The sequence below is a fragment of the Coregonus lavaretus genome (genome assembly GCF_964263955.1).
Source record: "Coregonus lavaretus genome assembly, contig: HAP1_SCAFFOLD_5958, whole genome shotgun sequence".
NCBI classification, from domain to species: domain Eukaryota; kingdom Metazoa; phylum Chordata; class Actinopteri; order Salmoniformes; family Salmonidae; genus Coregonus; species Coregonus lavaretus.
Window position 1 is genome coordinate 13,424 of NW_028156577.1, and position 22,641 is coordinate 36,064.

Consider the following 22,641-nt stretch of genomic DNA (forward strand, 5'->3'; position numbering starts at 1 on the left):
ATATATATATATATATATGTGTGTGTGAGAGTGAGTGAGTGAGTGAGTGAGTGAGTGAGAGAGAGAGTGAGAGAGAGAGAGTGAGAGAGAATAAGGAATAGTTTCACCATATTAAAACGAGAGTTCAGTTCATGTAAAAGGTTTGACCTTAAAATGAGGGACAGACATTTCATGGTATTAGATTAATCACATGAAATGAATAATATTAATCATCTTCAAAGCAATAAAATAGATGTTGGGGTTTAATGGGTTAAAATTCAAAATGCCACATTTTGGCATTTAGCTAGTCTTTATTCATATAAACAAAAATGTATTCATTGCATTTTCCATATGGGCACTTAATTTAATATAACAGGCTTTTAAAATGCAATATTTCTGCCCAATTTCTACTTAAAATATCAAAGGGACAGAAAAGGTCCTCATTTGGTGGAACGACCCGTATGTGTCCACGTGTGTGGTCTTACCTGCAGGGAGCACTTGTTGGTCGAGGCCAGCGGCAGGGTCAGGTACATGAAGGTCTCGAAGGTGCGTGACTTCTTGTGGCAGGTGAGACACTGAACAGTGCTCTTAAACTGTCCCTGGAACAGCGCTACGATGACAGACTCGTTGAGCATCTTGTGTTTGCTCCAGGCCTGGTCAGCAGCCCGCTGGTCATCCAGATCATCATTGTCCTCCTCCGTGTAGCGCTTACGGTTATCAGCCTTCAGAGGGAGGACAGGTCAATACAACATGCAGACAGAGAGAGACAGAGACAGAGAGACAGAGACAGAGAGAGAGAGAGACAGACAGACAGACAGACAGACAGACAGACAGACAGACAGACAGACAGACAGACAGGCAGACAGACAGACAAGACAGACAGACAGAGAGAGAGAGAGAGAGAGCGAGAGAGAGAGAGAGCGAGACAGAGAGAGAGCGAGACAGAGAGAGAGCGAGACAGAGAGAGAGCGAGACAGAGAGAGAGCGAGAGAGAGAGAGAGAGAGACATACAGAGAGAGAGAGAGAGAGAGAGAGAGAGAGAGAGAGACAGACAGACAGAGACAGAGAGACAGACAGACAGAGAGAGAGAGAGAGCGCGAGAGAGAGAGCGCGAGAGAGAGAGAGAGCGAGAGAGAGAGAGCGAGACAGAGAGAGCGAGACAGAGAGAGCGAGACAGAGAGAGCGAGACAGAGAGAGCGAGACAGAGAGAGAGCGAGACAGAGAGAGACAGAGAGAGAGAGAGAGAGAGAGACAGACAGAGAGAGAGAGAGACAGAGAGAGAGAAAGTCTAGAGTATCAGCTTCACTCATGTCCGGTACGGTACGGTGGGGGAGAGGTTCAACAGGCACATGAGTTAATTAACTAATTAATATTACATTAATTAGTGTTGATGTGGAGACAGACGGAGTGTGCGTCCTAAATAGCACCCTATTCCTGCTATAGTGCACTACTTTTCACCAGAGCCCCCATAGGGGACCATTTGGGACGCACTCAGGGTGGTCTGGGGCTGGGCAAGGCTGATGATGTCACAGACACATCCACAGGTCACACGGCAGGATATGATGTCATGAGATGAGCACACTACAAAGGGCCCTGTTCCAATTCAGTCCCTAACCCCTTCCCCTTCTGGAGTATGAAAGGGGGGGGGGGGGGGGGGGGTAGGTGCTAGGGGTCTCCTCCCCCTTCCTCTTCTCTCACTAAATCTCCTCTTCTCTCTCACTCCATCTCCTCTTCTCACTCCATCTCCTCTTCTCTCTCCATTTCTCACTCCAGCTCCTCTTCTCCCTCTCTATTTCTCACTCTCTCACACCATCTCTTCTTCGCTCTCATTTTCTCACTACCCACACTTATCCCTCTATCCATCTTTCTTTCCTCCATCATTAACATTAACTCGTGAAGACGGTACAGGACAGGGACAGGTCCTTCTGTCTCTAGCACATTAACTCCTGTAGACCATGAAGACGGTACAGGACAGGGACAGGACAGGTCCTTCTGTCTCTAGAACATTAACTCTTATAGACCATGAAGACGGTACAGGACAGGGACAGGTCCTTCTGTCTCTAGAACATTAACTCCTGTAGACCATGAAGACGGTACAGGACAGGGACAGGTCCTTCTGTCTCTAGCACATTAACTCCTGTAGACCATGAAGACGGTACAGGACAGGGACAGGACAGGTCCTTCTGTCTCTAGAACATTAACTCCTGTAGACCATGAAGACGGTACAGGACAGGGACAGGACAGGTCCTTCTGTCTCTAGAACATTAACTCCTGTAGACCATGAAGACGGTACAGGACAGGGACAGGACAGGTCCTTCTGTCTCTAGAACATTAACTCCTGTAGACCATGAAGACGGTACAAGACCAGGACAGGACAGGTCCTTCTGTCTCTAGAACATTAACTCTTATAGACCATGAAGACGGTACAGGACCAGGACAGGACAGGACAGGTCCTTCTGTCTCTAGAACATTAACTGCTGTAGACCATGAAGACGGTACAGGACAGGGACAGGACAGGTCCTTCTGTCTCTAGAACATTAACTCCTGTAGACCATGAAGACGGTACAAGACCAGGACAGGTCCTTCTGTCTCTAGCACATTAACTGCTGTAGACAATGAAGACGGTACAGGACAGGGACAGGACAGGTCCTTCTGTCTCTAGCACATTAACTCCTGTAGACCATGAAGACGGTATAGGACCAGGACAGGTCCTTCTGTCTCTAGCACATTAACTCCTGTAGACCATGAAGACGGTACAGGACAGGGACAGGACAGGTCCTTCTGTCTCTAGCACATTACAGTGGGGGAAAAAAGTATTTAGTCAGCCACCAATTGTGCAAGTTCTCCCACTTAAAAAGATGAGAGAGGCCTGTAATTCCAGAAAATCACATTGTAGGATTTTTTATGAATTTATTAGCAAATTATGGTGGAAAATAAGTATTTGGTCAATAACAAAAGTTTCTCAATACTTTGTTATATACCCTTTGTTGGCAATGACACAGGTCAAACGTTTTCTGTAAGTCTTCACAAGGTTTTCACACACTGTTGCTGGTATTTTGGCCCATTCCTCCATGCAGATCTCCTCTAGAGCAGTGATGTTTTGGGGCTGTCACTGGGCAACACGGACTTTCAACTCCCTCCAAAGATTTTCTATGGGGTTGAGATCTGGAGACTGGCTAGGCCACTCCAGGACCTTGAAATGCTTCTTACGAAGCCACTCCTTCGTTGCCCGGGCGGTGTGTTTGGGATCATTGTCATGCTGAAAGACCCAGCCACGTTTCATCTTCAATGCCCTTGCTGATGGAAGGAGGTTTTCACTCAAAATCTCACGATACATGGCCCCATTCATTCTTTCCTTTACACGGATCAGTCGTCCTGGTCCCTTTGCAGAAAAACAGCCCCAAAGCATGATGTTTCCACCCCCATGCTTCACAGTAGGTATGGTGTTCTTTGGATGCAACTCAGCATTCTTTGTCCTCCAAACACGACGAGTTGAGTTTTTACAAAAAAGTTCTATTTTGGTTTCATCTGACCATATGACATTCTCCCAATCCTCTTCTGGATCATCCAAATGCACTCTAGCAAACTTCAGACGGGCCTGGACATGTACTGGCTTAAGCAGGGGGACACGTCTGGCACTGCAGGATTTGAGTCCCTGGCGGCGTAGTGTGTTACTGATGGTAGGCTTTGTTACTTTGGTCCCAGCTCTCTGCAGGTCATTCACTAGGTCCCCCTGTGTGGTTCTGGGATTTTTGCTCACCATTCTTGTGATCATTTTGACCCCACGGGGTGAGATCTTGCGTGGAGCCCCAGATCGAGGGAGATTATCAGTGGTCTTGTATGTCTTCCATTTCCTAATAATTGCTCCCACAGTTGATTTCTTCAAACCAAACTGCTTACCTATTGCAGATTCAGTCTTCCCAGCCTGGTGCAGGTCTACAATTTTGTTTCTGGTGTCCTTTGACAGCTCTTTGGTCTTGGCCATAGTGGAGTTTGGAGTGTGACTGTTTGAGGTTGTGGACAGGTGTCTTTTATACTGATAACAAGTTCAAACAGGTGCCATTAATACAGGTAACGAGTGGAGGACAGAGGAGCCTATTAAAGAAGAAGTTACAGGTCTGTGAGAGCCAGAAATCTTGCTTGTTTGTAGGTGACAAAATACTTATTTTCCACCATAATTTGCAAATAAATTCATTAAAAATCCTACAATGTGATTTTCTGGATTTCTTTCTCTCAATTTGTCTGTCATAGTTGACGTGTACCTATGATGAAAATTACAGGCCTCTCTCATCTTTTTAAGTGGGAGAACTTGCACAATTGGTGGCTGACTAAATACTGTTTCCCCCACTGTAACCTGTAGACCATGAAGACGGTACAGGACCAGGACAGGACCGGTCCTTCTGTCTCTAGCACATTAACTCCTGTAAACCATGAAGACGGTATAGGACAGGGTCAGAACAGGACAGGTGATGAAGCATGTTCTGGTTCACATGCAAAAGGGTTCTGACTGACACAGCATCAAACTGGACAGATGCAAACACAAAACCGACACCATCCCTCCCCCGACATACGAGGCAACACACACAGCTTCAGGACAGACGAGACACAACAGACGTACTTACTCTCTAATTTTCCCATCAAAATGAAACCCAAAAACAGAGAGATTAGAAATTGATAATAAAATGTGGTCAAGTGAATGAACATCAATACAACTAGCCTCAATACAAGTCCCTTCACCTTTAACCATTTTAAAGCTAAACCAGTGCTGTGCTCAAAAAGTGTTTTATATCCAAAGATAGAATGTGCTTCTCTATTTCCAACTGATCAGAAACTGCACTGACATCTCCATAAATTACAAGTTAACTTTAATAATATTATATATGCCATTTGGCATACGTTTTTATCCAAAGCGACTTACAGTCATCCGTGCATTAAATTGTACGTATGGGTGGTCCCGGGAATCGCACCTATGATCCTGGCGTTGCAAGCGCCATGCTCTCCCAACTGAGCTACAGAGGAGCACTTTGCAGTACAATTACTACTGTAGTCAACCCCAGCTGAGCTTTAACTAGGCATATTTGACTAACAACTCTTGCAGGAGGGAGTTCTCATTGTTCCATTCCAGAATTCTACACCATTACGTAACTTTTGGAGGCACTAGGTAATCTTCAAAACTATTTTCTTTCTTTCAATCAATTTCCTTCCTTTTTCTCCTGCTCGCTCTCCAGTCTCCCTACCTTGTTGAGGTCCTCGTGCAGTCCGTCCATTAGGAACAGCAGTAGCTCCTGGGAGTCCTGCTGTTCAAAGCCAGAGAACGATTCGTTGATCTTCCCTATGGTGATCTTAAAGTCGCGGGGGCTGATAAACTTATACAGGCCCGACCACAGAGCCTTCATGATCACACCAAACTCCTCCGCTACCTCGCCCCTATGACCCAGGATATTAGCCCTGTCGGGGGGGAGAGGGTGGCAGAGAGAGAGAGAGAGAGAGAGAGAGAGAGAGAGGGTGGCAGAGAGAGAGAGAGAGAGAGGGTGGCAGAGAGAGAGGGTGGCAGAGAGAGAGAGAGAGAGAGAAAGAGAGAGGGTTGCAGAGAGAGAGATCTTTTTAAATATTAAAAATGTTTAAGCAGACGCTTTTATCCAAAGCGACTTACAGTCATGTGTGCATACATTTTTACGTATGGGTGGTCCCGGGGATCGAACCCACTACCCTGGCGTTACAAGCGCCGTGCTCTACCAATTGAGCTACAGAGGACTTATCTTATCTTGGTAGTCATTTTTGTTGAAGTGGTATTAATACATTATCAATAGAACTACATTATCATCTGACTGATCTGTTGATATCCTCCTGATAGTAGTTCTTGTTGAAGTAGTCAGCCATGGCCGGGTTGTTCCATTATAATCACTACATTATCATTACTACATTATCATTACCACTACATGACTGATCTGTTGATATCCTCCTGATAGTAGTTATTGTTGAAGCAGTCGACCATGGCCGGGGTGTTACTACATTATAATCACTACATTATCATTACCACTACATGACTGACCTGTTGATATCCTCCTGATAGTAGTTCTTGTTGAAGTAGTCGACCATGGCCGGGGTGTTGCAGAGACACTGCAGGATGGAGTTCATGTAGCAGGTGTTGCCTAGGTTACGCAGGCCGGTGAGCGACGCGCCCAGACCGCCGAACACAGGGTTCAGGTTACGGATCTTAGCCGCAGACGGACGGGCAATCTCCACCTTGGCATAGACGTTAGCAGTGGGGGGTCTGGGAGAGGTATGGCAGTGAGAAGTTAGAAACAGTACAGTCAAATACACCGTATTATAAAGCAGATAGCTAATGTGATTTAATCAACTTTCATCTAGAAATGTGAATTAAATACTTACGTGTTTCAAACATGTTAAATCAAGTTCTGTCATAATCCAATAGTATTTTAATCATATCCATGAATCCAAATTATCTAGATACATTTAAATGCAATTTAGTCCAAGGGTTGATTTTATCTGAGTGTAAATCCTAAAGTCACGTTTCCCCAGACTCAGATGAAGTGTAGTCCAGGGGGTGTATTGATAGTCCAGGGGTGTATTGATTAGTCGGATTTCGTTGCAAAACATTTTGCTACGGAAACTGTTACTATTGGACAAATTCAGCTAGGTCCCTCCCCCGTTTCGTTCCGTTTTTTTCTCTGTTGGCTTTCGTTTGGTTCCTAGAGTAAACGGTAAACGGTTTCCGTTGCGAAACGTTTCGCAACAGACAAAACATTTTGCAACGGAATCCAACTAATGAATACACCCCAGGATTTAAAAACATTCTTAGTGGAGATTAGTGAAAAATAGCTTCTTAGTCCAGGACTAGGCTTAATCTGAGTGAGTGAAACCTATATATTGACGAGGCCCATCCATGTGATGATGATGTCACCTACTTGGTCTCCCTGTTAAAGGTTGGGGCAGCAGTTATGGGGGCGGTAACCTTCTTTAGCCCCTCCTCCCTCAGGTCCTGGGTGATGTCTGGAGAGGAGTAGGAGCGTTTCAGTTTGGACTGCTCCTGGTCGCGGTCCATGGTCTTGTCTGGCTCAGCGGGGCGGGGCTGCTTGTGTTTGGCCGTAGGGGGGGTGGAGGGGGGCGTCTGGGGCACGCTGACCTCAGGGGGGTAGAGGTGCACCCGGTTGGTTGGGGAATGGTAGTAACGGTAGGTACCGGTTACCGTGTCTAAGAACTGGTGGAAAGAGGATAGAGGGGAGGTTTTTTTCCTTTCTCCAATTTTCTTTTTCCTCACAATGATGGTTGTGTGTGAAAACACTCTCCATTGTATTTGCGTGCAATGTAGTTATCCATTTACGCTGATAGAATATGTCCACTTCAATGCTTTCCCCTTGCTGGCTACTTAGCAGTTCTCTTTGAACATCAAGAAACGATGGGTTAAATAGTTTGATGTGTCAGTTTAATGTTGGTTTGTTTACCTTCATCCAGCCGACAGGCAGGCCTGGTACACGTCTACCCATCTCCTCACTCCTGGCTCTGGTCAGGAGCTCACGCTGTGGGACAACAGACACATTACACACAACACATACACGTTACACACACACACACACACACACATATTACATACACGTTACACAAACAGCGTACAGCCAATGTAAGGAGAATTCTGCCCAGTCAAAGGGGGGGGGTAGCTAGCAGTAGTATTTCAATGCAGGGTTCTTCTGTTGCTTCACTAGAATGTTCTGGGCAGGCAATGGTAGAAGAACAAAAAAATGAACTTGCAAACTCGGGGTCAAAACGTCCCAAGTGCCGTTTTGTGTCCCACAATTTCCAAGCGGTCGTGAACATGCACTCTGGATGCGGAAATAAAAATACCACTGAAGCTTTTTTTTAAAACAACAACATGCCATGATGAGCAACACGTTGGGTTGTTTTGAGTGTTGATTATATACCTTGGGTATGTCATAGTCATCAGCTGTTCTGTGGTTTAATATCCCAGTCTGATAGCTCCTCCTCTTTCCAGCACTACTAAGCTTCATGGGGGAGGGGGCCTGGGGGTTGGGAGGGAGGGAGGGACACAACACAGCTCACATCATTTGACTACGCAGATCAAGCTATATGGGTATCGGTGAGATTGAATTGGCTGTATATTAGGACAGTCGTTCTCCAACCTCTCCTCAGGAACCCCCAGACGTTTCACAAGTGTATTGTAGCCCTGAACTATCTCAGCTGATTCACCTAGTCAAGGGCTTGATGATCGATTCACCTAGTCAAGGGCTTGATGATTGATTCACCTAGTCAAGGGCTTGATGATTGATTCACCTAGTCAAGGGCTTGATGATTGATTCACCTAGTCAAGGGCTTGATGATTGATTCACCTAGTCAAGGGCTTGATGATTGATTCACCTAGTCAAGGGCTTGATGATTGATGACATGTCTCCCGAGTGGCGCAGTGGTCTAAGACACTGCATCACAGTGCTAGCTGTGCCACTAGAGATCCTGGTTCAAATCCAGGCTCTGTCGTAGCTGGCCGCGACCGGGAGACCCATGGGGTGGCGCACAATTCGTCCAGGGTAGGGGAGGGAATGGCCGGCAGGGATGTAGCTCAGTTGGTAGAGCATGGCGTTTGCAACACCAGGGTTGTGGGTTCGATTCCCACGAGGGAATAAAACATAATGTATGCACTAACTGTAAGTCGCTCTGGATAAGAGCGTCTGCTAAATGACTAAAATGTAAATTATTGATTCAGCTAGTCAAGGGCTTGATGATTAGTTGACCAGTTGAATCAGGTGTGCTAGCTCTGGAATAGATCAAATCCATGGAACGGCTGGGGGTCGCAGAGGAGAGGTTTGGAACGGCTGGGGGTCGCAGAGGAGAGGTTTGGAACGGCTGGGGGTCGCAGAGGAGAGGTTTGGAACGGCTGGGGGTCCCAGAGGAGAGGTTTGGAACGGCTGGGGGTCGCAGAGGAGAGGTTTGGAACGGCTGGGGGTCCCCGAGGAGAGGTTTGGAACGGCTGGGGGTCGCAGAGGAGAGGTTTGGAACGGCTGGGGGTCGCAGAGGAGAGGTTTGGAACGGCTGGGGGTCGCAGAGGAGAGTTTTGAGAACCAATGTAGTAGGATATGGGTTGCACATGGGATGGGCTTATCAAATGTCCGCTGGTCATTGGGGACAGACGACTTATTAACTGGTGGCTAATGGATAGTATTAACTTCTGGTTGTTATCAGACGGGTGAGGTGGATGGCTAATGGATAGTATTACTTCTGGATGTTATCAGACGGGTGAGGTGGATGGCTAATGGATAGTATTAACTTCTGGATATTATCAGACGGGTGAGGTGGATGGCTAATGGATAGTATTAACTTCTGGATGTTATCAGACGGGTGAGATGGATGGCTAATGGATAGTATTAACTTATGGATATTATCAGACGGGTGAGATGGATGGCTATTGGATAGTATTACTTCTGGATGTTATCAGACGGGTGAGATGGATGGCTAATGGATAGTATTACTTCTGGATGTTATCAGACGGGTGAGATGGATGGCTAATGGATAGTATTAACTTCTGGTTGTTATCAGACGGGTGAGGTGGATGGCTAATGGATAGTATTACTTACATTTCTGGATGTTATCAGACGGGTGAGATGGATGGCTAATGGATAGTATTAACTTCTGGTTGTTATCAGACGGGTGAGGTGGATGGCTATTGGATAGTATTAACTTCTGGATGTTATCAGACGGGTGAGATGGATGGCTAATGGATAGTATTACTTCTGGATGTTATCAGACGGGTGAGGTGGATGGCTAATGGATAGTATTAACTTCTGGATATTATCAGACGGGTGAGGTGTGTCACGATCGTCATGGAGAGACCAAGGCGCAGCGTTGCGGGTGAACATATTATATTTATTAAATGATCACACGATCAAAACAACAAACGAAAAAAGTGACGTCTATGGTTAAACACACACCAACACGAACAAGAAACCACACACACAAAGTGAAAGACAGACAGTTAAATATGGCTCCCAATCAGAGACAACCAGCTGACACTCGTTGCCTCTGATTGGGAGTCACTCAGGCCAACATAGATAGACAACGACTAGAACCTAAACAAAATAAACACCCTGGCTCAACATACGAGAGTCCCCAGAGCCAGGGCGTGACAGTACCCCCCCCAAAAGGCGCGGACTCCGACCGCGCCAACCAACCACAACAGGGGAGGGACCGGGTGGGCACTCCGCCTCGGCGGCGGATCCGGCTCCGGACATGACCCAGGCACGGGTTGTGCTGGACTGACGACGCGCACCCCTGGCTTGGTGCGTGGAGGAGGAACGGGCCTTACCAGGCTGACGACGCACACCGTAGGCTTGGTGCGTGGAGCAGGGACAGGCCGGACTGGGCTGACGAAGCACACCACTGACTTGGTGCGGGGCGCAGGAACGGGCCGAGCCGGGCTGACGAAGCGCACCACTGCCTTGGTGCGGGGAGCAGGAATGGGCCGGACCGGGCTGACGAAGCGCACCCCTGACTTGGTGCGGGGAGCAGGAATGGGCCGGACCGGGCTGACGAAGCGCACCCCTGACTTGGTGCGGGGAGCAGGAATGGGCCGGACCGGGCTGACGACGCGCACCACTGACTTGGTGCGGGGAGCAGGAATGGGCCGGACCGGGCTGACGACGCGCACCACTGACTTGGTGCGGGGAGCAGGAATGGGCCGGACCGGGCTGACGACGCGCACCACTGACTTGGTGCGGGGAGCAGGAACGGGCCGCGCCGGGCTGACGAAACGCACCACTGACTTGGTGGGAGTGGCAGGAACAGGCCGGACCGTACTGGGAACACACACCACTGGCCCTACGTGGGGATCAGGAACAGGCCGGACCGGACTGGCAACACACGCCAGTACCTCTCGCCGTGCCTCTACAACCTCCTTCCCCCTGGTGACCAGTGACTCCCGTAACCTGGCGGCCTCCTCTGCCAACCCGCTGGACCGCTCTATCGCGGCCTCCTGCTGCCCCGACGTCGTGAGCCCCCCCCTAAAAATTTTCTGGGGGTCTCTCCTCCCCGTGGGCCAGGCCTCCATCGTTCTCGCCCAACTCTCGCTCCTCTGTCTCCAACTCTCGCCATTCAGCTCCTCAATGGGCTTGACCCAGTCGAAGCTCCTCCTCAACTGGTCCCAAGTCCACCCTCTCTGCTCCTCACTAGGCTTGACCCAGTCGAGGCTGCCACGGAGATCTGCCAGCGATGGCTCCTGGACACGCTGCTTGGTCTGGTTTAGGTGGTTTCTTCTGTCACGATCGTCATGGAGAGACCAAGGCGCAGCGTTGCGGGTGAACATATTATATTTATTAAATGATCACACGATCAAAACAACAAACGAAAAACGTGACGTCTATGGTTAAACACACACCAACACGAACAAGAAACCACACACACAAAGTGAAAGACAGACAGTTAAATATGGCTCCCAATTAGAGACAACCAGCTGACACTCGTTGCCTCTGATTGGGAGTCACTCAGGCCAACATAGATAGACAACGACTAGAACCTAAACAAAATAAACACCCTGGCTCAACATACGAGAGTCCCCAGAGCCAGGGCGTGACAAGGTGGATGGCTAATGGATAGTATTAACTTCTGGATATTATCAGATGGGTGAGATGGATGGCTGTTGGATAGTATTACTTCTGGATATTATCAGACAGGTGAGATGGATGGCTATTGGATAGTATTACTTCTGGATGTTATCAGACGGGTGAGATGGATGGCTAATGGATAGTATTAACTTCTGGATATTATCAGACGGGTGAGATGGATGGCTATTGGATAGTATTAACTTCTGGATATTATCAGACGGGTGAGGTGGATGGCTAATGGATAGTATTAACTTCTGGATATTATCAGACGGGTGAGATGGATGGCTATTGGATAGTATTACTTCTGGATGTTATCAGACGGGTGAGATGGATGGCTAATGGATAGTATTAACTTCTGGATATTATCAGACGGGTGAGATGGATGGCTATTGGATAGTATTACTTCTGGATGTTATCAGACGGGTGAGATGGATGGCTAATGGATAGTATTACTTCTGGATGTTATCAGACGGGTGAGATGGATGGCTAATGGATAGTATTAACTTCTGGATATTATCAGACGGGTGAGATGGATGGCTATTGGATAGTATTAACTTCTGGATATTATCAGACGGGTGAGATGGATGGCTATTGGATAGTATTACTTCTGGATGTTATCAGACGGGTCAGATGGATGGCTAATGGATAGTATTAACTTCTGGATGGATGGATGGGGTTTATATTAAGAGATGGGTTGGATATGGGCTTATTGGTGTTGGGCTGGAAAGGTACAGTAGTGACTGGGAGAAAAGGTACAGTTAAGACTGGGAGAAAAGGTACAGTAGTGACTGGGAGAAATGGTTAGATGCTTAGCGGTTTTTTAGCATCACAGAAACACACAGACACACTGCCACAGACAGACAGACAGACAGAAAGACACACTGCCAGACAGACTGCCAGACAGACTGCCACAGACAGAATGCCAGACAGACTGCCACAGACAGAATGCCAGACAGACTGCCACAGACAGACTGCCAGACAGACAGACAGACAGACACACACACTGCCACAGTGTACATCACTTGGGTCAAGCTTCCTGCCATCCAGGACCTCTATACCAGGCGGTGTCAGAGGAAGGCCCTAAAAATTGTCAAACACTCCAGCCACCCTAGTCATAGACTGCTCTCTCTGCTACCGCACGGCAAGCGGTACCGGAGCGCCAAGTCTAGGTCCAAAAGGCTTCTTAACAGCTTCTACACCCACGCCATAAGACTCCTGAACAGCTAATCATGGCTACCCAGACAATTTGCACTGCCCCCCCCTCCCCCCCCTCTCTCTCTTTTTACGCTGCTGCTACTCTGTTTATTATTTATGCATAGTCACTTTAACTCTACCCACATGTACATATTACCTCAATTACCTCGACTAGCCGGTGCCCCCGCACATTGACTCTGTACCAGTACCCCCCTGTATATAGCCTCCCTACTATTACTTTATTTTACTGCTGCTCTTTAATTATTTGCTATTTTTTATTTTTTACTTAACACTTTGTTTTTCTTTTCTTAAAAACCGCATTGTTGGTTAAGGGCTTGTAAGTAAGCATTTCACTGTAAGGTCTACACCTGTTGTATCCGGCGCATGTGGCAAATAACATTTGATTTGATCTCCAAAAGTCCTTAAAGTTGGTGGAGTTGGTGCCTCTAGGGCAATTCAGGCAGATGTTAGAGGGCCTTTTAACTGAAGAATGTGGTGTTCTCAAACGATTGGGTTTTGCTTTTTGTGTTTGATTTTATGTACAGTGCATTCGTAAAGTATTCAGACCCCTTGACTTTTTCCATTTTGTTACTTTACAGCCTTATTCTAAAATGGATTCAATTGTTTTTTTCCCCTCATCAATCTACACACAATGCCCCATAACGACAAAGCAAAAACAGGTTTTTGACATTTTTGCAAATTTCTTGGGTATGACGCTACAAGCTTGGCACACCTGTATTTGGGGAGTTTCTCCCATTCTTCTCTGCAGATTCTCTCAAGCTCTGTCAGGTTGGATGGGGAGAGTTGCTGCACAGCTATTTTCAGAGATGTTCAATCGGGTTCAAGTCCGGGCTCTGGCTGGGCCACTCAAAGACATTCAGAGACTTGTCCCGAAGCCACTCCTGTGTTGTCTTGGCTGTGTGCTTAGGGTCGTTGTCCTGTTGGAAGGTGAACCTCCACCCCAGTCTGAGGTCCTGAGCGCTCTGGGGCAGGTTTTCTTCAAGGATCTCTCTGTACTTTGCTCTGTCCATCTTTCCCTCGATCCTGACTAGTCTCCCAGTCCCTGCCCCTGAAAAATATCCCCACAGCATGATGCTGCCACCACCATGCTTCACCGTAAGGATGGTGCCAGGTTTCCAAAGAGTTCAATCTTGGTTTCATCAGACCAGAGAATCTTGTTTCTCATTGTCTGAGAGTCCTTTAGGTGCCTTTTGGCAAACTCCAAGCGGGTTGTCATGTGCCTTTTACTGAGGAGTTGTTTCCATCTGGCCACTCCACCATAAAGGCCTGATTGGTGGAGTGCTGCAGAGATGGTTGTCCTTCTGGAAGGTTCTCCCATCCCCACAGAGGAACTCTGGAGCTCTGTCAGAGTGGCCATCGGGTTCTTGGTCACCTCCCTGACCAAGGCCCTCCACCGATTGCTCAGTTTGGCTGGGCGGCCAGCTCTACGAAGAGTCTTGGTGGTTCCAAACTTCTTCCATTTAAGAATGACGGAGGCACTATGTTCTTGGGGACCTTCAATGCTGCAGAATTTTTTTTGGTACCCTTCCCCAGATCTGTGCCTCGACACAATCCTGTCTCGGAGCTCTACGGACAATTCCTTTCGACCTCATGGCGTGGTTTTTGCTCTGACATGCACTGTCAACTGTGGGACCTTATATAGACATGTATGTGCCTTTCCAAATCATGTCCAATCAATTGAATTTACCACAGGTGGACTCCAATCAAGTTGTAGAAACATCTCAAGGATGATCAATGGAAACAGGATGCACCTGAGCTCAATTTCGAGTCTCATAGCAAAGGGTCTGAATACTTCTATAAATAAGGTATTTCTAAAAACCTGTTTTCGGTTTGTCATTATGTGGTATTGTGTGTAGATTGATGAGGACTTTTTTTATTTAATCCATTTTAGAATAATGCTGCAACGTAACAAAATGGGAAAAGGTCAAGAGGTCTGAATACTTTCCGAATGCACTGTATAGTGTAATTGATGTGAATATAGTTGTGTATAGTGTATATGATGTGTATAGTGTAATTTATGTGTATATAGATGTGTATAGTGTAATTGATGTGTATAGTGTAATTTATGTTTATTGATTTGTTTGAAAGGTCGTCATTGTAAATAAGAATCTGTTCTTAATTGACTTACCTGTATTAATAAAGGTGACACTACCACAGACAGACAGACTAGATTCCCATTCTCCCATAGTGTTCACTCCCTCTCATGGCTTTAAAAGGAATGGACTGGTGTGTGGGATATGGTGGAAACTCCCTCCTCCCATGCTTGCACCAATCCAATGCTATGAGGGGGAGGGAACAACTTCTATGAGAAGGGTAGAGAATCGGAACGCAGCCACAGACAGAGAGCCAGACAGAGAGGCAGACAGAGAGGCAGACAGAGAGGCAGACAGAGAGGCAGACAGAGAGTCAGACAGAGAGGCAGGCAGAGAGGCAGGCAGAGAGGCAGACAGAGAGGCAGACAGAGACACTGACCTTAATCTCAGTGACGATATGGTTGGGAGCTGGCGAGTCCAGGGAAGCACTCTTTGTCGGCGTATCCTCCCTCTCCCCCTTCTTCTCTCGCTCCTCCCCAACCCCGTTCTCCTTCTCCTTCCTCCTCTTCTCCTCCTCCTCCTCAGGCCTCTCCTGCTCTTCTTTCTCCTGGTTTTCCCGCCGTTCCCTCTCTCTCCACTCCTCCTCGGTGCGGCGTTCCTGTTTGCGTTGTTCCTGCTCTCTCCGGGCCTTCTCCATCAGAGCAGCCGTCTCCGTGTGGATCTGACTGCGTTCCTCATCCGTCAGCGGGACCGAAGGGTCAACGGCCGGTTTGACCGAGCGGTTGGGTTGGGGTACAAACAGGCCATTCTGGGAGGAGGGGGGCAGGTCCCTTGGGAGGGCATCCAGGGGGGGTTTAGACCCGTCTGAGACCCTGACTGATGGCTTCTTGGTGCGGTCGATCTGGGGGAGAGAGGAAGACGAGGACGGGGAGGATTAAGGGTTTAATTCAACATTTGAAGAACAATAAATGGAAGTGGTGACAGTAACAGTCTTTCTTCACTATGACAACTAGGAAAAACCTAATTGTGGATTGCAGTCCTACCTTGTCCATAGACTGTTGACAGGGGAAGGAAACCAATGTCAGTTTGTAATTTAGGTCAACTATCCCTTTAATATATTTAAAGATAAATATTTATTGATTTTTTTTATTTTTTTTATTTAACCTTTATTTAACCAGGTAAGCCAGTTGAGAACAAGTTCTCATTTACAACTGCGACCTGGCCAAGATAAAGCAAAGCAGTGCGATAAAAACAACAACAACAACAGAGGTACATGATAAAACAAACAAATACATGACCTCATGCAGTTACCTGTGGGATGTGCTTGGCTGTCCCTCCAGGCTGGCTGGTTGTGCCTGGTCCTGATCCAGGGCCCTTCTTGCTGTGGCCCACTCCAGGCTGAGTGGGCCCTGTGCGGGGTGAGTCTGTGGCGTCAGCCTCCATCCCTGTGGAGGGGGTCTCAGGGTGGGAGTGGGCCAGGTCCTCCGGGGGGGCACCGTTCACCTGTACGCTACCCAGGGAGGCAGGGGGAACCTGGGGTTCAGGGTCCGGCTCGGGGGGAGGGGGGGATGGAGGTTTGGGCTCCTCCAGTGACGGGTAGCTGAAGTTCACTGCTCAACAGAAAACATGAACTGGTAATGTTACAATAACTATTACATTAACTACTACTGAGGTTACGGTTTAGCTCTCAAACCGAGTCCAATGGAGGACTACAAACCTACCCTGGGTTCATTTACACAAGGAGAAAAATGAGATCTCAAAAGTTAAACACCACGCTAACACGGAGCAGAGCTAACCGACACCCTGTGGGATCAATTCCATCAAACCCCCACTGCACCATGCTGAAGTAGCATATCAACTTCAAGGAAAGATCCACTCATTTTGAATGTTATATCCTATTTGTGCATCTCTGAGCGATGTTCTATCGATTGCTGGGGTCATGTTTTCATGTGTATCTGAGCTATTCACCGTTCAAGCAGGCAGCGTCATACCAGCTGTATTTCTGCCTGCTTGAACGGTGAATAGTTCAGAAATGAAATAAAATAATGTGTTTTGGGCACTGTGATGTGTTTGGGGTACAGACAGAAATGTGTGACTGTGGTACTCTGTGGGAGGGGGTTGTAGTTGTGTGTTCAGGGGGTTGGGGTGAGGGTTAAGGTTAGGGTAAGGGTTAAGGTTAGGGTGAGGGTTAAGGTTAGGGTAAGGGTTAAGGGGTACTCACTCTGTGGGAGGGTGTTGTAGTTGTGTGTTCGGGGGGTTAGGGTGAGGGTTAAGGTTAGGGTAAGGGTTAAGGTTAGGGTTAAGGGGTACTCACTCTGTGGGAGGGTGTTGTAGTTGTGTGTTCGGGGGGTTAGGGTGAGGGTTAAGGTTAGGGTGAGGGTTAAGGTGAGGGTTAAGGTTAGGGTGAGGGTTAGGGTTAAGGGGTACTTACACTGTGGGAGGGTGTTGTAGTTGTGTGTTCGGGGCGGTCTGACTTTGGCGTTGGATGTGTACATCGGGTAGAAGAGGAGCCAGCTCTCATAGCCTCCCTCCAGGACCATGGGCTCACTACGCAGGATAGTGGCACTGTCCCACTGTGGAGCACACAGTACCTCAATGGATAACACACTGACTGAGGAAACACACATTACCTCAATGGAAAACACACTGACTGAGGAAACACACATTACCTCAATGGAAAACACACTGACTGAGGAAACACACATTACCTCAATGGAAAACACACCGACTGAGGAAACACACATTACCTCAATGGAAAACACACCGACTGAGGAAACATCGCAGGGAACACACATTCCTATGTTATTTACCTTGTAGAGTGCATCTTTGAGGCTTTGTAAGGTGGTTCCCAGTTTGAGGTCAGTGACAGAGCTGAACCAGTCCAGCAGGATGATGTAATCTACAAACCCCCGTCTCTTCCACGTCTCTCTGGATGCATCAGGTAGATTGGCCTCTATCTGGTTCACTGTGATGCTGTGGGAACAGAATAACAACATGTTAGCCTTGAGCAGGGGTTCACAACACACAGCCCGCTGGCTGAATGGCCCCAGAGAAGACAGCTTGTAGCCCGATATACAAGGTCAGAGTGGAGACCTGGATCAACCATACATGTAACAACCCTCCCCCCAACTCCCTCCATCCATCCATCGCTCCCTCCGTACCCAGGGTTGATAGCCTCCTCTGGGACACTGATGACAGTCTGTGTGGGGACCTGGATCTGTGAGTCCTGGAAGTCTTGGAGGCAGCGAGCGTCCATCACAATGACCGTAATGGCCTGGTCCTTCATCATCTTGAACAACCCCTCTGCTGTGATCCCTCCTGCTGGCACTGCAGCTAGGGAGGGAGGGAGCGAGGTAGTGAGAGAGAGAGGGATGGAGAGATGGAGGGAGGGAGGGAGGGATGGATGGAGAGAGGGAGGGAGGACGGTACGGCGGTAGGGAGAGGGAGGGAGGTAGGTACGGTAGGGAGAGAGGGAGGGAGGTAGGTACGGCAGTAGGGAGAGAGGGAGGTAGGTACGGTAGGGAGAGAGGGAGGGAGGTAGGGAGAGAGGGAGGGAGGTAGGGAGAGAGGGAGGGAGGTAGGGAGAGAGGGAGGGAGGTAGGGAGAGAGGGAGGGAGGGAGGTAGGGAGGGAGGGAGGGAGGGAGGGAGGGAGGGAGGGAGGGAGGGAGGGAGGGAGGTACGGCGGTAGGGAGAGAGGTACGGCGGTAGGGAGAGAGGGAGGGAGGGAGGGAGGGAGGGAGGGAGGGAGGGAGGGAGGGAGGGAGGGAGGGAGGGAGGGAGGGAGAGAGGGAGGGAGGGAGGTAGGGAGAGAGGAAGGGAGAGAGGTAGGGAGAGAGGGAGAGAGGGAGGGAGGGAGGGAGGGAGGGAGGGAGGGAGGGAGGGAGGGAGGGAGGGAGGGAGGGAGGGAGGGAGGGAGGGAGGTACGGCGGTAGGGAGAGAGGGAGGGAGGGAGGGAGGGAGGGAGGGAGGGAGAGAGGGAGGGAGGTAGGGAGGTAGGGAGAGAGGGAAGGAGGGAGAGAGGTACGGCGGTAGGGAGAGAGGGAGAAATATGGAGAAATCAATAAACATCAGCACCAATCTGCTGTGTAAAACAACTTATACGCATGTCAAAACTTCAGATTACCTCAAATTCTCACAGCGCAAAAACTACTTTTTAAAAAGCCTCGTTTTTCAGTCAGTTTACTGGTCACCATCTTTACCTTTTGAAGGTCCATTTTTCAACTCCTTCTGCTCCTTCACCTGGGACACAGAACATTACAACTGAGATCACAGCGTCTTAAAATACCATCTCTCAACCACAATAACTGGTGCTGGCAGGGGTGGTGTAAACGTTCACCTCAATAACACACAGAACAGAAACATGCTTCACCAGGCTTTCACTAAACTGTGATCTGTTAAGGCGTCTTTCAGTTGTGACATCTAAAATGTATTTATATTCAACAGCTGAGCACATTACTGGAGTTAATTCAAGCTGATTACAATCTATTTAATACAGTGTAATAAACATTAACCTTTGGATCCAAACATTGTTTTTAAAAGGAATAAATTGATCCACTTTCATCTGTGTCATCCGCACAGGAAAAGCACTCACACACACACACACACACACACGTGTGAACATACTCACTTCAGGTACGTGGGAATTATGAGATCATGAATTAACAGAAAAGATCAACCAGGACACCCCGTTTCCCAGTACCACTTGCTTCTGTATCGGCCTCTCAGCCTTGGGTCAGAAGCTTTTCTGTCCTCGTCATCATTCATCATTCAGGCACCTACCTTCTTGTTCTCTTTCCCTCCTTTTGGAGACGCCCGCCCTCCTCCTTTCTCCGTCCTGTCCTCCCTCCTTTTCCTCTCCTCTTGTCTCTCTTTCTCCTCAAGTTTTTTGCGAACCTCGACTTCCTCGTACCTTAACACACACACACACACACACACACACACAGGAAAACAGAAACCGTGACCCGTAGAAACATTAGGCTTGATGGAGAGATTCTATAGCTTCAAAATCAACGTATCTCCGTCTTCGGCAAAAGTCAAATGGTCTTCTTCAACCATTCACGGGGTATTGAAGTTCAGCTAAAAACCTATGCCATCAGAATACCAGTTGATTTAGGTGACATTCAGTTACAAAGTGCACAAAGTGAATGTAATGTCTGTGAATGAATGACATCAACACAGAGGGCAGGGCACCAACCTGAGTTTAAGGCTTTCAGAGAGCTTCTCGGCTTCTTCTATGGCTTTTTTAAAGCTGGTGGGCCCCAGCATGGACAGGAAAAACTCCTTGGACAACAGAGAGAAAAGGTGCTTTGGATGGAAGCATTCTCAAGAACAACAGAAGCAGGCTAGCCTAAATCAATACATCGTGTCATTGCCAAACAGAATGACATTTCACAAGTCAGTGAAATCAAGTACATTTACTTATTGATCGTTAACGTGTCACTTGCAACATCCACCTCAACTAAGAGAGTACAATTCTATCACCCGTCGGAAAATCAATAGTCAGTGCAGTAAGTTTATTCTTTGTATGGTTTGAACCCTCACTATGGCCAGTATCATAACAGTCCCGTGTGAGAGTGTTGCGCATAACTAGTTCTGCAGTCTCCTTAGCACATAGCCCATGTCGGCACAGGGTCGAATCCCTCCTCACCCACTACTCCCTGTTCTCCCCTCCACCTGCTGTGTCCCCCATTACATTCCTACTGTCTGAAAAAATCATTAAATACGTGGGGAGATCGGAGCTCCCAGTCTCCTTTAAAATACATTGCATGGCTTGAACCCTCTTGGTGGTCTGAGTAGCAACACATGGGTGGTGTTCACTAGGCACAAAATGGAAGAACAGGGAGGGTCTAACCTGAACGTGTCTAATAAGAAAGGTTTGTATTGGTTTAGCTACATCTTGGTGCGGTGTGCGCTAATGGGCCATGGTTGGTACCTGTTGCTGCTTGAAGTCGGGCCTCTTCTTGATGAGATCATAGACTGTCAGGTATTTCATGTAGAGAACGTAGGACTTCTCCTCGTCTCCATCCAGACGACACTCCTCCGCAGCCTTGAAAATCTTACAGGCACTCTGGACATAGCTGCAACACAGAATAGAACATCTTACATACACTCTTGTACATAGCTGCAACACAGAATAGAACATCTTACAGGCCCTCTGGACATAGCTGCAACACAGAATAGAACATCTCACAGGCCCTCTGGACATAGCTGCAACACAGAATAGAACATCTTACAGGCCCTCTGGACATAGCTGCAACACAGAATAGAACATCTTACATACACTCTTGGACATAGCTGCAACACAGAATAAAACATCTTACATACACTCTTGTACATAGCTGCAACACAGAATAGAACATCTTACATACACTCTTGGACATAGCTGCAACACAGAATAGAACATCTTACATACACTCTTGGACATAGCTGCAACACAGAATAGAACATCTTACATACACTCTTGTACATAGCTGCAACACAGAATAGAACATCTTACATACACTCTTGGACATAGCTGCAACACAGAATAGAACATCTTACATACACTCTTGGACATAGCTGCAACACAGAATAGAACATCTTACATACACTCTTGGACATAGCTGCAACACAGAATAGAACATCTCACAGGCCCTCTGGACATAGCTGCAACACAGAATAGAACATCTTACAGGCCCTCTGGACATAGCTGCAACACAGAATAGAACATCTTACATACACTCTTGGACATAGCTGCAACACAGAATAGAACATCTTACAGGCACTCTTGGACATAGCTGCAACACAGAATAGAACATCTTACATACACTCTTGTACATAGCTGCAACACAGAATAGAACATCTTACATACACTCTTGGACATAGCTGCAACACAGAATAGAACATCTTACATACACTCTTGGACTTAGCTGCAACACAGAATAGAACATCTTACAGGCCCTCTAGACATAGCTGCAACACAGAATAGAACATCTTACATACACTCTTGGACATAGCTGCAACACAGAATAGAACATCTTACAGGCACTCTTGGACATAGCTGCAACACAGAATAGAACATCTTACAGGCCCTCTGGACATAGCTGCAACACAGAATAGAACATCTTACATACACTCTTGGACATAGCTGCAACACAGAATAGAACATCTCACAGGCCCTCTGGACATAGCTGCAACACAGAATAGAACATCTTACATACACTCTTGGACATAGCTGCAACACAGAATAGAACATCTTACATACACTCTTGGACATAGCTGCAACACAGAATAGAACATCTTACATACACTCTTGGACATAGCTGCAACACAGAATAGAACATCTTACATACACTCTTGGACATAGCTGCAACACAGAATAGAACATCTTACAGGCCCTCTGGACATAGCTGCAACACAGAATAGAACATCTCACAGGCCCTCTGGACATAGCTGCAACACAGAATAGAACATCTTACATACACTCTTGGACATAGCTGCAACACAGAATAGAACATCTTACATACACTCTTGGACATAGCTGCAACACAGAATAGAACATCTTACATACACTCTGGACATAGCTGCAACACAGAATAGAACATCTTACATACACTCTTGGACATAGCTGCAACACAGAATAGAACATCTTACATACACTCTTGGACATAGCTGCAACACAGAATAGAACATCTCACAGGCCCTCTGGACATAGCTGCAACACAGAATAGAACATCTTACAGGCCCTCTGGACATAGCTGCAACACAGAATAGAACATCTTACAGGCCCTCTGGACATAGCTGCAAC

General features: G+C 47.5%; 1 protein-coding gene across 1 annotated transcript in view; it reads right to left on the minus strand.

Annotated features, from left to right (window-relative positions):
• Nucleotides 1-22,591, minus strand: part of LOC311126186 (ubiquitin carboxyl-terminal hydrolase 8-like) — a gene marked incomplete at its 5' end in the record, with an annotated part of 28,580 nt that extends 5,989 nt beyond the window's left edge. The window contains 21 exons of the mRNA XM_084200203.1: nucleotides 465-701; nucleotides 5,217-5,427; nucleotides 6,032-6,253; nucleotides 6,909-7,201; nucleotides 7,446-7,520; nucleotides 15,294-15,755; nucleotides 16,166-16,464; nucleotides 17,286-17,427; nucleotides 17,665-17,827; nucleotides 18,016-18,187; nucleotides 19,055-19,094; nucleotides 19,635-19,764; nucleotides 20,050-20,135; nucleotides 20,788-20,932; nucleotides 21,046-21,105; nucleotides 21,484-21,543; nucleotides 21,614-21,631; nucleotides 21,790-21,806; nucleotides 21,877-21,937; nucleotides 22,227-22,286; nucleotides 22,532-22,591. Coding sequence (XP_084056329.1) covers nucleotides 465-701; nucleotides 5,217-5,427; nucleotides 6,032-6,253; nucleotides 6,909-7,201; nucleotides 7,446-7,520; nucleotides 15,294-15,755; nucleotides 16,166-16,464; nucleotides 17,286-17,427; nucleotides 17,665-17,827; nucleotides 18,016-18,187; nucleotides 19,055-19,094; nucleotides 19,635-19,764; nucleotides 20,050-20,135; nucleotides 20,788-20,932; nucleotides 21,046-21,105; nucleotides 21,484-21,543; nucleotides 21,614-21,631; nucleotides 21,790-21,806; nucleotides 21,877-21,937; nucleotides 22,227-22,286; nucleotides 22,532-22,591 — 3,013 coding nt within the window. The remainder of the gene's footprint in view (nucleotides 1-464; nucleotides 702-5,216; nucleotides 5,428-6,031; nucleotides 6,254-6,908; nucleotides 7,202-7,445; nucleotides 7,521-15,293; nucleotides 15,756-16,165; nucleotides 16,465-17,285; nucleotides 17,428-17,664; nucleotides 17,828-18,015; nucleotides 18,188-19,054; nucleotides 19,095-19,634; nucleotides 19,765-20,049; nucleotides 20,136-20,787; nucleotides 20,933-21,045; nucleotides 21,106-21,483; nucleotides 21,544-21,613; nucleotides 21,632-21,789; nucleotides 21,807-21,876; nucleotides 21,938-22,226; nucleotides 22,287-22,531) is intronic.
• Between the last annotated feature and the right edge of the window lie 50 nt (nucleotides 22,592-22,641).